The 15,710-nt window shown below is 50.5% G+C and overlaps 1 protein-coding gene across 1 annotated transcript in view; it reads right to left on the bottom strand.

Annotated features, from left to right (window-relative positions):
* Nucleotides 1–15,087, bottom strand: part of NCOR2 (nuclear receptor corepressor 2) — a 154,623-nt gene extending 139,536 nt beyond the window's left edge. The window contains exons 1-2 of the mRNA XM_017734702.1: nucleotides 15,009–15,087; nucleotides 3,312–3,439 (exon numbers count right to left, since the gene is read on the bottom strand). Of these exons, the coding sequence (XP_017590191.1) occupies nucleotides 3,312–3,439; nucleotides 15,009–15,044 (164 nt within the window). The 5' untranslated portion in view covers nucleotides 15,045–15,087. The remainder of the gene's footprint in view (nucleotides 1–3,311; nucleotides 3,440–15,008) is intronic.
* Nucleotides 15,088–15,710: the final 623 nt, after the last annotated feature.

Here is a 15,710-nt window from a genome sequence, read left to right as displayed (position 1 = left end):
ATTCAGAGTGGTTCAGGTTTTCCTTCCTTCTTCCAGCCAAAATTGCTGCACAGGGAGTTTAAGTCTTTGCCCAACCATGAAGGGGTGGTGACAACTCTTGATTCTGACATTCGTGGAGAAGGGCAGTCTGCAACTTCCCAACAAGCTTCTTGCTCAGGAAGCCCCAAAATGCGGGACCATCTCAGCATTCCACTCCTTTTGGCAAGTTATCACTCAACACCTTTCTGCCAACAACACTTGATTCATGCTTAACACATTGTGCCCATGGTGAAATGCTTCACCTCTTGCTCCCTTTCCACTGAATCACAACTAACCACCATCCTGGTGGCGACAGCAAAACTGCAGCCAGGAGAGACTGAAAACATGCACAGCTGGAGGAGGAAGACCATCCAAGCAAGCCCAAATGATTTCTGTGGGATTTCAAGCATCCCCAAGGTCAAGCCTCCAATACCACGTGCAAAGACAGCCTGAAGAGGCTTCAGAGATCTGTCCAAAGTGAAGGCAAAGCCAAAATAGGGGAAAACCTCCCAAAACCAGCACACGGAATAAAGTGAATCCCTGCGGTTTCCAGGACAGGAAGGCAAACAGCAGCCACCCACCAGGCAGGTGGGCTCACAGGGACCAAGTGGCACGAGGGCTGAACCACTCTCCAGCTGTAGGCAGTGCCCTGGATGAGTGCAAGGCATGGTGATGGCAGGGCAGTGATGCCCAGGAATGCACGCAGGACTCCATCTCCAGCGCTGTCAGCCTGCCACATCCCGCTTGCACCAGACTTGCAAGCTGATATCCTTAAGGAGCAGAGTGATCCTGGAAGCGCATCAGCCACCACAACGAAGAGCAGACAGGCTGCTTCCTCCGGACTCCTGAAGCAACGGGGGATTGGAAGGGTTCCCCTCTCTGACACTTGCTGCAAGGGGAGGATTGTCACATGCCCACCACCACTGACTAGCCAGGTGGGCTGTCAGGCAGGGAAGCACAGCGAGGGTCTTTCTTTCAGTCACAGCACACCCTTGTGCTTCCCTCTACTCACCCCCTGTGCCATGTTGAGGATGTTGTTTGCCTTGGTCTCCCTCCTCCCAGCCCCTCATGCCGAGAGCCAGCTGCCTCTGCTCGAAGCCATCAATCCCAGCCCAGGAACAAAGCCAAGGCGCTGAGCCTGCCAAGGGGACTCAGCTGCAGAGATGGCTGCCATCGCCACCCTCCCTCATCCAGGCTCTGCTCTACACCAGGAAGAGCCACAGCTATCTTTTGGGGAGGGCACCAATGACCAATCACCCCTGCTCCAGGAGCTCCAGGGTTCTGGCCCTGGAACCCTCAGGTGAGTGACCACCACCCAAAGGGCTCCTCTCACAACACAGCAGGCCCTGTGTTACAGCAGCTCCTCCGACCACAGAGGTGAGCTAGCAAAGCCCCCGGAGGATGGATTTTTAAGTGTAGGGCTTAAAAATGCAGAGAAACAGCAGTTGGCTTTGCAAAACAGACTGACACCTCTGCAACAGCACCCAAATTGAATCACCTCAATCACTAATTACATCGGATGGATAATTTCTTTACAATTTCTTCAAAGACCACCCCCTTCTGCATCCCCAGATGCCCCCAAAAATTTTCAGTGAGTCTCTGTCCCAGTATTCTGCCACAAGATGTCAACTGAACTGAAGCAATATTTTTAGCTTTACTACACAGTATAAGTTTTGCAAAAGTACAATTTTTTGGACGTTAAGGGGAACAGGGATGAAATATAAGTTATTAAAAGAGTTTCTTTTTATAGCATGCCAAAACATCACCATGCAAGCTGAAAATGAGGTCCCATGATAAGCAAGTGGATGTCTAACATCCCCTGGCAACTTTGATTAACATTTACCCACATTCATGTGACTGTCAACATAAAAATAAGTTTGGGGACTTTGGAATATTTGTAAGCCAAAGGGAGATGCCTGGGTGACCACACCAGATCAGGCACAGCAGACACCAAAGTTTGTAGTTGGGCTTTTTTGTGATATGGAAGAACCCAGATACATTTTTTTAAACAGCGCATTACTGGAGAGCAGAACTGCTTCTCCACTTTGCAAACCATCAGTAGTGTGAAAAACAAAACCAGGCAGGAGCATGTTGCTAGGTCCTCTTTACCCATCTCCCCCAAATTTAGCTAAATCTGACCCAATTCCAACTTAACCGCGTTACTCTGTGCTAAGAAATCAAAGCACTGAGAAATCAAAGCGAGCCAAGGCAGCGCAACATGCTGCAATAAATTATGGGTTATCAAGCGTGACACGACCCTCTGTAATTGCAGGTGCCACAGGCATAACCCAGAAGGGCAAGTCCAGATGCAAAATGAACTTTGGAAGCCACTTTTTGCCTCCAAATTCTCATGGGTTTGCTTCTGCTGAGCACCAAGCCGAACCCAACCTACTAGAAAAAGAGGATCCTGTCTGCGTTTGTTACGCATCCAACACCTTGAGTTCTTGCTCCTCTCCCCCTAACAATGATTTTAGAGAAACAGATTCATCTCTGACTCTGCACTGGTTTTGCTCTTAGCCTAAGGAGTAAGCATTAAAAAAATTGCTTTGCATAAATCTACTGTAGCCAGGCTCTTATTTCACTTCCAGGCCAGTTTTTTTCCCAAACCACTAAACATCAAATGCAGAAGAGAAACTGTGTGAGAGAGCAGAGTTTTGCATTGAAACAGAGAGTGAGAGTGATGTCCTTCAAACAAATCAGCTACTGTACAGCATTCCCAGCCACAGCATTTGCCTGACTTGCACCTAAAAACACTGCTAGCCTCCCATGAGGCTACAACAGGAAACAGGAACACAGGGAGAGGCATGAGGGGAGCAGATAGGAAAAAGGCAGCTTGGAGAAAGTTGTAAGGGGAATGCAGAAAGAGAAACAAAAACAATGAAAGCAGGGAGGAAGAGCAGCAGCAGAGGAAGCGGAGATGGGGGAGGAAATGAGCTCTTCTCACTCCTCCCTGCAGCCTCGGGAGCCACAGACCAAACCCGACTACACGGCTTCATTTCCTATGCTGAAGAAGCCAACACAACCAGTCACAGCAACGTGAAGCTTCACAGAAGTGAGGGGGTGGTTCTTTTGTTGTTTGTTGTTTTCAGGACTTCTTTAAAATGCGTGACAGTCAAAGGTAAGAAACCGGAAGGCAAAGATGCCACTTGATTAGCACAAGGAAGCTGAACTGACGCTGAGCCTGAGCACGGTCAGCGCCCAGACACAGCATCCCACTGCCCAGGTCCCTCCCAATCCTGCTCCCACCAGAGCCCTGCACAAAGCCCTGGCTGATGCAGGCAGGGAGCCAGTACCTTTCATTGCCCGGCTGGAACTCGGAGAGCAGCGACGGCCTCCGCCGCTGCGGCTGCATGATAGACCCCGGCGGGAGGTGGGAAGCGAAATCCCTGGAATGATGCTGGTACTCCAACAGCGCCACGTCCTGCAGACACAAACACAGAAGAGCTTGTCAGGCTGGTGGGAACTTTCAAACGAGCACACAACAACTCAAAAAATCCCACTAAGATATGCCTCCTTTGAAGCACTGGGCCACACAGCTCAGTGCTTTGCCCTTCCCAGAAGGTTCCCAGTAATTCCCAGTCCTACATTGCATTGGAATGGTAGCTCAGCCCCTTGTTGAACCTGCCTCCAGCCTTCTCCTGGGGCTGCAGGCAGGGCTGGCTCCTGGGAAAGGACCCCAGCAAGCCCAACCCAGCCACTGAGCACGCACACAGGGATTTCTGGCATCCAAGCAGTCCTGATGACAACTGTGAATCCAAGAGTAAGAACAAAATTAAGTCACAGGACACTTTCAGCTTCAATAAGCTACACAGCAGCGTGGAGAAAGAAAAAAAGGGGGGAAAGAAAGACAGAAGAAAAATCACAAATGTTATCTTGAAAATGTCCCTTTAAACACAGCTCCCCTGGGCTGAGCTACTTATTATGTGTATGTCCCTTTTGTTCCTTGACCCTTAGAGAGTACAGAACAGTATGTTCCTGATTTTAATTAAATAAGAAGCCCTCCTGCTCTGTGCCACAGACTGATTCCAGCAGCAGTATTTTAGGCAGCTACATTCAACTGCTATTTTTTATTTGCAGATAGATACTTAACCAGCAGACTGATCATCTAATTAACTAAGACCTTCAGCAATGGCATAGAAAGCCCTGTCACAGAATAACCCTGGTAACACTGACACACATTTACCTTAGAAGAACCAATTCCACCTGGGAGACTATTTTTGAACAGTTCCCAACTGGAACAAGAAAGCTTTAACTTCCTCAAAAAGAAAAAAGGAATTTCTGGGTCTACAAAAAAAAAAATTTAAAAAATCAATAAATAAACCACCACGTGCATGCAGCTGACCAATGCTGGGAACAAGAGACCTCTGCCAACCCCTCCTGGCTGGCCCCTCCAGCCTGGCCATCCCAGACCTCAGCCTCTGGGACAAGGGGTGTCTGCAGACAGGTTCTTGCAACATTAAGAAGGGCATGACTAGGACAGCATCCACTTATCCTCACGGGGATGTTCTGCTGTAAATCCAGGTGTTTAGGGAGGATGCAACCCCACAACGCTGCTTCTCCCTCAGCTCCAGAGTCCATCCATGCAGGATGCCATGGGGGGCTGCAGGACAGAATGTGCCATCAGTCCAACCACAGATGGGACAAACACAGACATCTGAAGAGAGGGAGCCCATCAGCTCTCACAGCCCCAGCCAAAGCAGAATCCCTGCCCACGACAAACTTCCCCACGTTCACACTTGTCCTGGTTTTAAATTAAAAATAAATATTTAAATAGAAGAGTGATGCAGCTCCTGACATCCACCTACAAAACAAACACATCGTGTCTGGGAAGACACACCAATAGGCCCAAAACCAGGACCGTCACCTTCTGTGGGCGTATAAACAAGAATTACCCGTCTGGGAGGCTCAAAGGCTGTGCCCTTGAGAAAAAAAAAAGGCTCTTGCATGTCCCAAGAACCATCTGTTTTTCCTTCTCCCCCTGCCCACACTCAGCTGAGCTTTTGCCTCCTCTAACCCTGTCAGAAAATGGCTGGTGGAGCTCAGAACCTGGTGGCACGGCTTGAAGTGACTCTGACCTGTTCTGCATTGCTTACATCCACAGTGGGTTTTACAAGAAGAAAACAGAACCTAAAAATTAGTGAGGAGGATTAAAATTGACAAATTTCTGTGCCCTGTGATGAACTGTTAAGAGGCACTGTGGAAGCCCTGGCAAGGATGTAGGTGGATTAATTGCTCAGAAAGTCACTCCAGTAAATTGCACTGTGAGCTGTGACTGTGTTTTTCAGATGTGAACACCAGAAAGGTTTATGAGCTGCCTTCAAACTGGTGGACTTGGCAGTGCTGGGCTAACAGCTCAACTTGGTGATTCTATAGGTATTTTCCAACCTAAATGTTTCTACGGTTCAGAAGAGGCTTCAATTTTCTCTAGCAGAGTTTTAAAGATACCTGCTGGGAGGCACCTTGCTGCCACAGCACCACTGCACCTTCCACACAGACACAGGAGCAGCACCCACTGGGTGCCACCTGAATTCCCCACCGAGGCAGACAAATGTGATTTAGCCCTCATCCTGACCTCAGAATTCTAGTACCTGCTCACAGGCAACTCCAAGACACATGAAACAGAACAACTAAAGAACCCTGCAGCCCCAAACTACATGTTGCTCCTTTTCCTCTCCATTTTTTTGCTGGGTTTTGCTCAATTCTATCTTTTGCTCATCCTCTGCCTCTCTTTGCATCTCTTCCTGCCCTCTGCAAACCTTCCTCCCACCCCACAAATCTGCTGATTGGCCAGAGCAGCCTCTCCAGAGCTTTCAAATCTCCAACTGCCTCCAGTAAGGACTTTCTTCCTTTTACACCAACTTTCCTGATGTTCCTTGTGGTTCAGGTGCTCCCGCAAGGACGTACTTTGGGAAGCTTTGCAAATTTCATGAATTCAGTGAATGTCATGACAGAAATCAAGGAAGCAGAAAGACCATGGATAGTCAGGGACTCTGGCAAATCAGATTTGGGGGGAGGAAGCCAGCACTAGCAGCATTGCCAAGGCCAGACAGACACCAAGGGTGCCACGGCACCACCATAAGCCACCCCGGCAGGGCAGCACCAGGCAAATCTTCAGATAAATGTAACTTCAAAGACCCAAAAGTGGCCTCACTAAAACACACTTTCCATGCAGCAGACTGAAGAGGTACTTAGGCCCAGCCTAAGGGACTGAAAGTACCCTTTGCTGCCCACCAGGAGGGCTGGACACGTCCACGCTGCTCCTGCATGGGGTGCTGGGAGGGAGAGCCAGGGAAAGCGCCCTGAGTCTCAAGGCTTCTGTGTTATCACTTGATTTGGGAGTGCCAAGAACGCTATTTCCATCCCCTTCCTGGTAAATTCTCTGACCCCAAATAACCTGAGTCTACCAGGCTCATTTAGATTTGCTAATCAAACTGTTTAAAGCCAGGCTCCTGAACACAACATTACAGAAAAGTTCTCGGCAGCATACAGAGAAAGCCCAATGGAAGGAAAAAGGTAGAAGCTTCCTCCCCACCCCCCCCTTTAAAATTATTTTAAAGTTTCCAGCCTGCTGCCTTACCTATCATAAAGTCTCCAGCAAACTCTTCAGTGTTGTTCCCGACCTCAGGATAACCCCCACACTAAGCCAACAACTGCAGGCAGCCGTGCAGCCGTTCTGCCTCTCTCGCTTTCTGTTTTGGACACGTGCACTTGCTGGTGTGCTTCATTTCTCCTTCCCCTGCCTGCAGCTGCAGGGTCCTGGCTGCCTGATCACCAACCAGGAGGAAGAAGGGGAGGTCTGAGAGTGATGCTGGAAGCACCCCCAGGCGCTGACCCGCAGCACACGGCACCAGAAAACGCCGCGCCACGGCCAACAGCACCTCTGACCCTGAGCTCCCAGCTCCAGCATCAAGCACAGCCACAGAGCCAAGGCATCTACCAACTGCTCCATCCACATGGCCTTCCCACGGCTCCAAGAATCAGCCTCTGAGGAGAAGACCTCAGAGACAGGAGGCCTGCAGGAAGGAAACCTGGAGCTGGTCTTGCAACAGAAAGGCGAACTGCTCCTCCTCTCTTCCTCCCACCAGCAGAAAAACAAGTACAAACACCCCGTGCTTCTGGCTTCCTTGGAAAACAGCTCTGGAGCAAACCCACAGAGACCTAGAGTGCAGCCAGATGAGAACCTGCAGCACAGCTCGAGCAGCCCAAAGCGTGAGATCTGTCCTCGTCGCTTACCACGTCCTCAACCGAGAAAGCAACCGGGAGCTCCCCGCCGAGTTTCAGTGTAAGACAGCTTTGCTTAAAAACCACAGGTGCTTGTTTTGCCGTGACGCCGAGGAGGAGCAGCCTGGGGTCAGCCACCACATCCGCCAGCTGAGCCGGCTCCCTGGCGGAGAGCGGCACTGGCACCGCAGCCACCTCCAATCACAGCATCGGCTGCAGGCACCTGAGGAGCTCCCCGGCACAGGAGAGCTCACCCAGGGACAAGCCACTGCCCCACACTGTCCTCGTCACCTTTCGGAGGCAGGCAAACAGGCCTGGGCACTGCACACGCTCCTCAAGTAGCAAATCCCAGTTCCTCACCACCTCCACCAAGGATTAGGGCTGCTCGTTCCAAGCTCACCCAGCGCTGTTCTGCAAATAATTTTTATTTTCTAACAATGTGCTGTTTCTGCTGCAACACTCAATGAGGCTAGTTAATAATGGTGTGGTACAAATAGTGAGAAAAAACAATACCAAAACATCCCTACTTATTTCACTTCTCATGAACTGTCCCTTATCTAATCTCACAATGGATGCCTGGTCTGTCCCTGCCACTCATGAGCAGCTCGTGTGCCGTTCTGGGAACTGTTAACCACAGGGGAAGCGATGGGTGACGGCAGAGGGCTGGTGCCCCCCAGACTGTGGCACTGGTGGCACACAGAGCCACAGCTGAACACTTCACAGCTGCCGCTCTGGCATGTCCACGTGGCCCAGAGCAGCCCCACATGGTGTCCAAGACATGACCATGCAGCTTGGGACGGCAAAGCCACCCCATCCCCGGGGAAGCACGGGGCTTGTTGAGCTTCTTGCACCCCCAGAACCACACAGCCAGCATGGAGCAGTGTATCCCAACTTGGAACATGCCAGGCCCTCAGATCATCCAGCAATTAATTTGTGGGGTGGATAAAGCAGCATGGCCACCGCTCTGGTGGCTTTGCCAGAGACAGGGGATGTCCCGCACCCCTGCTCTGTACACCCTCAACTTTGGAAAAAGAAGTTGCCTAATATCTCTTTCTGCCAGCAGTGAGCGTGACCTATTTTAGCAATAAAAGGAAAAATTCTCTGGTGCCTGGATACCCCTTGGCACTGACAGCCCAGCATGGGCTCCTCAGACCGAGAAATGCACTTTTTAGCATTCGCCTGAAGAAAATGTTTTTTCCCAAAGCCAGTTCTCAAAGGTAAGAGGAAGAGGAAAGGTTTGGGAGGAACCAGGGTGGTAGCAGAGCTGTCCCTGCATGAGGTCCAGACACAGCTCGGGCTGCGAGGGGACCAGTGTGGCACACAGCCCACCATGCTCAGCCTCCCCAGCCCAGAGGAACCATCCTCTGCTGCTGAAAACTTCCTCTGAAGTGCAAAGGAGGTGATTATTGATCCAAACAGGTTGTCCACAAGTACAATGCTGTCTGTCCAACTTCCTCCCCAAAACCCTGGGAGGAGCTCACTGCAGATTTAAGAAAAAAATATCAACACCATGAACCAAACAATAACTTCTCCACAATCAGCTCCCCTGTTGAAGATAAGGTCAGTAATAAAAACCTGGCTGAATACATGCATTTTTATCTTGCCTACGGGGATGCAACATGTGCTGAAAAGACAAATGCCCTTATTGTTCTGAGACAGTCTCATTGCCATCCATCTCTCAGAAGCTGCTGACTTGGCCTTTTGTTTTAGGAGGTGACCACACTGCGCGTGGCCCCTTGTTGGAAGGCATTGATTCCTGCGGCCATCCCTGCCCCGAGGCCGTGGCTGCTGCCAGCACTGATAGCGTCTGTACCAGCTGCATAGCACTGCATCCTTCTTGACGCCCTCTCCCCACCTCTCCAGCAAAGCAGGGCTGTCAGCAGTGCTTGGCTGCCCTGTCTGAATATGCCATTCATGGAGAAGTCACGTCTCAGTGAGGACAGCTCTCAGCTGTTGTGGCTTCCCGGTCATCTGACCGGTGCCAGGTGCTGGAGCCAGCCCCCAGCCCTCTCCCCAGCAGCCAGAGGTGCCCACAGAGCAGCAGCACATCCACTACAGTGCTGCTTTTCAGCCTTTCTCCATCACAAGACTTTCGTCCCAGTCACATCCAGGCGCCTTTGAGTCGGGAACTCAGACCCGTCTGCCCTTCTTCCAGCTCCCGAGCCTGGTGCTGTGTTTCCTGAAGCCATGAACACTCACTCAGGGTGAGCAGCAGATCTCTTCACACAACAAACCCAAACTCTCCACCTTAAAGGCACCAGGTCATTTAGCTCATCATCACATCTCTTCTGTAGCACAGTCCCCCACCATCTCCTACCACACCTGCTCCCGTACAACACCCACAACCCATCTGCAGATCCATGTAGGACCCTTTCAGCTTTCCACGTCCCCTGCTCTCTCCTACCCTTCCTTACACCTCCATAACAAATCCTTCACTTGCTCAGTATTTTAAATAAATGCTGTGACAATGACAACCAGCAAAAGTCCCCAGTTTTGCAGAAGGTGCCTCCAGGGGCTGGTGGGGCAGTGCAATCAGAGTCAGGCCTGAAGCGCAGGAAAAGGCTCCCAAAGTGGCTTTAGTGGGTCTCCACCTTTGCCAAACCACATAAGCAGTTAAAGTTCTTTCTTCCCCTGTGAATTCAAAATCTTGAGATCAGTCAAAAGCAAAGCATCATCCACCTTCTGCATCAAATCATGCCCAAAAAGCAGATTAGGGAGCAACCACAGAAGTTTACTGTAGCTTGAAGAAGTGTTTTGGATAAAGGCTGTATCCTAGGGAAAACAAGACTTAAATACAAACTGCTGTAAGCCAACTTCTTCCCAGCAATGGGAGGGAGACCCTAGGGCAGGGAATTAGGTGTCATGTTCTTTCGCCTCCATGCTCTCCCAGTCCCACAGCAGAAAGCCAATTTTCCGAAATCTACTGCTGAGCTGCTCAGAGCTAATGCAATCTGTCACTGGAACGGCACTCAAGAGAGATCGCGCTGAGTTCTCGTGACAGACCTGATCAGAGTCAGTATTTCCAAGGTATGTCTTTTATTTTCAAGTCATTCCTTAAAACATTAGCTGGAGCCCAGCAGGCAGAATTCAGGACACCCCTCGCTCAGCTGGTAGCAGGAGGTTGCTCTTTGAGCTCGGAGGCGGTGCACCATAAACTCTTCCGTTCTGCCAGTTCCTGGAGCACTGACACACACTGACATTTTGCTCCCAGGAGACAAAAGTATGAATAACTACTCCAAGGAAAACCAACACAGCAGCAGTAACACACAACACAGTGCCCCTCTGCAGGCTTACCTGGCGCTGCTGTGCCACACCGATCATGTCACCGCGGAGAGGAGCGAGCTCCTGCCATCTCCGGAACCCGCGCCTGCTGACAGCACCTTCCGCAGCAGGACACTGGATTTAACTCGCCCTGCTCAAACTGGTGGGAGGAGGAGTCTGGGCAGGGAAGGCACTCGATTCCCCCCCGGCCACCTTTTGGCTTGGACACCAAATCAACACGCACGTTTGCACCAACCTCTTGTCTCTGGTTCACACAGACAAGGAAGTTATTTATCCTGGGCCAAAGCAAACGAGCGATCGGGCTGGGACGCTCCCGCACAAGGGCTGTTTTGCAAATGGGGAGCTTAATGAAGGAGCTACTGAGCTGCTTCCAGGCAGGAGAGGGGAAAGCACAATGGTCTCAAAGCTGGAGCAGAGGAGTTGAGGAGGGCTTAAGCTCACCTTTCCATCCCAGATGAAGCGGTGTGCAGGGAATGGGGGCAAACAGCAGGCAGAAGACAAAATGAGCCTCTTAGTTAGTAGTGAGGAAAAAGTGCTCACAAAGGGGAATTCAAGTGATGATGGAGCACCAATTTCATATGACTGTGTGCACACCCCAATCCCACCAATCCCCAATCCTGTTTAGTGTCTCTAGTATGTAAAACACTTAAAGCACCCCAAAAGCAGGAGCTGTTTTGTCACAGAGGCTGCTGCTTCAGGACACCTTGTGTGCCCCGACCCCCAGCATCTCCTGCACCTGATACCACGCTCCTGGAAAGCCCAGCCTGCATCCACACCATTCCTACTCTGAAATGTCAGGGCACTAACAGGAGCAGGAAGGCTGGTAAGGAGGTCGAGCAAGAAACTGGATTCACACAGGAGGAAAAGAGGGGAACCCTTCTGTTCCCAGGGAATAATGATCATGAAGAAGCTTTAAAAAGAAAGGGGGACATGCACTACACAGGAAAATTGATCCGTTTACAGACAATACCTGCAGGTTGCCTGAAAATGAATATCCTTCATGTGAAAGTTTCCTTTGAGAGAGCATGAACTTTGGACACATTAGAAGGTTAAGAGCGTAAGTAATGTGTTTTTTCACCTTTAGCTAAAGGTCACAGAGCATTCAAACAATTCCTCTGTTTCCAAGCTGAACATGACAGAAGTCAACTGCGCACCCCAACATTACAGCTAATGAATATGGAAAACAGAAATGTTTTCCCTGCACTTTGGCAAAGAACCACTTGGTGCCCTTAAGAAGAAACTGCTGATTATTGGAGATTTTAGTTTTACCTCAAGAAAGTCAAGCAAACCAGAACCTTTTCACCAAGCTTCCTTCTTCCCGTTAAAAGCATGTTGACTTGTCAAAGCTTTTTGCAAGTCATTGTCTACTAAGACAGAATTAACTCCCGGGTCATTGTAAGATTTTGCACCATTTTCACATCACATGCAGTCTTCCCAACAGCTGTCGGGACCACGTATCTCTCAGTGAGGAGGAAGACGCTGGAGTATGGTGGGGGACCTGCTTACCCCTGCGGGAGAGCCTGTTTGCTGTGTTACCCATCAGAAAGAGCTCAGTCTGGGTCAGACCCACGGATTCACAGCCCTGCCCAAAGTTGGCAACCAAGAGTGAAACCAGGCAACAAACATCCTCACTCAACCGATACTGGATCTTCTCTGCCGGCTCCAAATTCAGCAGTAGCTCGTGGAACACGCTGCTGGGAGGAGATGCCCGTATGTACAAAGCATATTTCTGTTTACTTTAAATATACTTCTTTTCCCCCCGATTTTGTTGGATAGTCTCTTGGGCTTTATGTGATGGGAGAAGAAAAACCCCCCAGCGTGCTTCCACTGCCTCCTGCCCCTTCACAACATCCCCTCTCACTTGCCTCATCTGTGAAATCAAACAGCTGCAATCCTTTAAATCACTTTTCATAAAGTGTCTCCAAGCCTAAAATAATGTCACGGCTCATTTCTGAGCTCAGCATCCCTGCCGCGCCGCATTTCCCTGGGTGCGACCGTCACAGTTGGGCTGTGATTATTTATTTATATTATAATAGCATTTGCAGCCCTGCTGTGCTCAGCCCTGCACACGCGCCCAGGAGGTGACCCAGGGCGTTTCCACCACCAGGATACGGATCCCTGAACTGATGAATTCCCAGTTCACAGGAAAGGACGTCTTGGAACGCAACAAACCAGAACCAAAATTTAATTAGATGCAAGACATGTTAGTGTTGGTTTGGTTTTGGCCTGTCTTGGTTTCTTCCAAACAAGCTCTCACTGTGCAAACACACCCCATGACAAAACTGACCTGGCCAAGACATGCAAGCAAATACCGCTGACTTTTAATATTAAACAGCGCAGCAACTTCAAAGGAACCGGGCTCTCCTCTCCCAAGCAATCCCACCAGAGATCAGCTCCAGCCCCAGAGCCATGGCCAGGCTCCAGCTCACGGCCCCGCAGAGCAAGAGACACGTGTTTGTGAACAGCTGAGAGCGGCGGGGCAGATCATGCAGGGACACGCTTCCAGGAACACTCTGCCTCCTCTCCCAGCAGAGGCAAGGTGCGTCGCTTTGTGTGGGGCTGGCACGCTTCTGCCGAGAGGAATCTCCTGGCCTTCTATCCAAAAAAATCTCAGCTCGGACCTCTCCTGCATCCAGACACCCAAAAGGTATAGCACAGCTTCGGGTGATTACACGCGGCTGTAAAAATAGCTTCTAGAAGCAAATGCCAGCAACTTCTTCCAACATTAACACAACAGAATAAAACCAGTGTTCACTGCAGGCTGCAGAAACCCCCAGCTCCAGCCCACTGCAAACAACTGCCCTGCTCTGCTGCTCCTCCTGCTGTCGCAGCCCTAAGGGGAAGCAGTTGGGATTTTGCAGGAGACAAGGGCTCTGTACCCCAAGGACAGGAGCCTTTCACACTCTTTTAAAATCAAGTCTCCACACTGCAGACTGAGGTTCCCTTGGTTTGCTTTTAAACAACAGTCTTGCAACAACTGCAGAGCGTGCTCACCTGGTCGCATCCTCCTCCCACTCGGGTTTCTGATAAAAAGAGAACTGGGATTTTCTTCTTGAGACAAATGCTCTTGATTATGTTCCAGCCCCCAAACAAACACGCTCACACTGATGGAAGCAAAGCTCCCATAAATCGAACCAGGTCAGCGTGTCTCATACCCAGGATGAAAAGCTCCTTTGTGCAGCAGCACGCAGGCCCCGAGCGATGTAGATGAGCCAGCAAACACAGCCAAGAGCTCGTCCTGCGCCCTCCTTAACGTTTCTATTTCAAAGCTTTTCCAATCTCCAGCTCTGCTCCCTGTGCCACTCTGCTGAAGCCAGGCAAAGAGGGCAAATGAGGGAATTTCAGCCCTTCACTGACACTTCATGGGTTTCCAGGCTCTCAAGTCTAACACTAAAACCAGCACAGACTGAATATGACCACTCAGTAGCTGTCACTGTCAAATGTAATCCCCAGACAAAGTCTCCTCGCTGGCTTGTGTTTCAGGCACCTCCCTGGCTGTGGCCACCTCATTGTGACCCACCAAGAAGCAGCTCCAAAGACCCTTGGAAGTGTGAGCCAGACTCCAGCACCTAGTAAGATTCCTTTAAGCAGCCTGAGCTGACTAAAGCTGTTCCACTAAGAGTTTCTTCCGTTAAGGGCTTAAACTGAAAACATTCACCCATCCAGGGTGAGCAAACACAAGCGTGAGTGAGTGAGGTGGCACAGAAAGGAGAGGCTGGATCCAGGTGAATTAACCTCTGCAAGTTCTGGTACATTCAACAAGACACAGCCAAAAAAAAAAAAAAAAAGATCATCAGCTTATGCCTTGATCCAAGAAGAGAAAAGACTGCAAGTCAAGACTAAGAAGGGGAAACAGGAGGAAGGATAAAATGAAAAGCTCAGCAGCTCAGTTATCTTCTTGCTCCCCAGGAGTCCTGCATAAAGAGAGGCAGGTCTCCCAACAAAGTGCAGGAGGCAGGTTCACTCTCAGCAGTTTGCCTGGGAACCAGGAGAGCTCTCCTGTGGGCATGAGGAGCAAGGACTGGGCTCACTGGGAAGCAGTGAGCCCACACGTGAAAGAGGATGGTCCTTCCCTTGTGATTCAGTGCCAAGGCAAGGCCATGCCAAAGAGGGCTGGAGGCCACGTGCTCCTGCTCCCCAAGAAAGGTCAAACCTTCCCCTTTGCCCCCAGGCTGGATGCTGCACCCAACCAAGGGTGCTTTTGCCAGGAGGACAAACAGACACGGGCGCTCAGAAATGATGAGCCACGGCAAGTGCTAGGAAAAGGCTGGAAAGGGAGAGAAAAACTGAAAGCACCATATGGAGAAACAAAAGAGGATCCCACGAGAGAGGAACAATGAAATCCTGTACCACAGGCACGGAAACGGTCTGATTTCTCTGTAACAGCCACATCCGAGACCGGCGCAGCTGAACCACTGCCCCAGCACTGGGGACACCCACGTGGCTCCCACCCTGCGAGTGGTAGGGAAGGAAAGCCTCGGCCTTACCGCATGTGGTCGGGCAATCTGCACCGGATAGGACATGGCGTGCGGGGGGTAGCGCGGCTCGGCCGCGCGCCAGCTCTGCGTCACGCTTCCAAATCACCAACAAAGGATTAGGAGAGCCGAGAGCTCCTCTTCATTGTGTGTGTGCTCTCCACGTCACGCAATAGCTGGAAGGAAACAGGAAAGCAGCAGGTTAAAATTCAGTCAACCGCAGTCCCACGAGACAACCGAACATCAGGCCTTGGGCGATCACCAAAACCTCACTGCCCTCGCAATTCCCCAGCAGCCCCGTTTTCCATCTGGCAAACCTCACTGCCCAGTTTTTTTTGTAGATTACTCCTATCACAGGAAGTCCAAATACAAGATTTTTCCCAAATATTTCCCATCCAATTTCCCCGGAAAGCCTTCGCCCAGCACCAGCAGGACCAGGAAGCCAAACTGCCAGCAATTTATTTGGGTCCTGTTGATCTCTAAGTCTCTTGGAGATGGGTGTTTTTTTGCAGGGTGACTCAGTTTCCAAAAACACAGTCAAGAGTTTTGGCATTTCAACACAAGGTCCAAAAAGGCACAAGGTCCCTCCCTAGCCCATTCCTTTCGACATCCACACTCTCACATGTCAGTGGCTCTTCTTTCCAAGCTGTGGCCACTTTCGCAGCCCTCTGAGGTAAGCCGTGTTCTAATGGCAGGAGGGACACCAGGCACCAA

This window comes from Corvus brachyrhynchos, unplaced genomic scaffold (genome assembly GCF_000691975.1).
Source record: "Corvus brachyrhynchos isolate BGI_N302 unplaced genomic scaffold, ASM69197v1 scaffold114, whole genome shotgun sequence".
In the NCBI taxonomy this organism is placed as follows: domain Eukaryota; kingdom Metazoa; phylum Chordata; class Aves; order Passeriformes; family Corvidae; genus Corvus; species Corvus brachyrhynchos.
The sequence above is the reverse complement of the archived record's forward strand: the minus strand, read 5'-3'. Positions and strand labels throughout refer to the sequence as shown.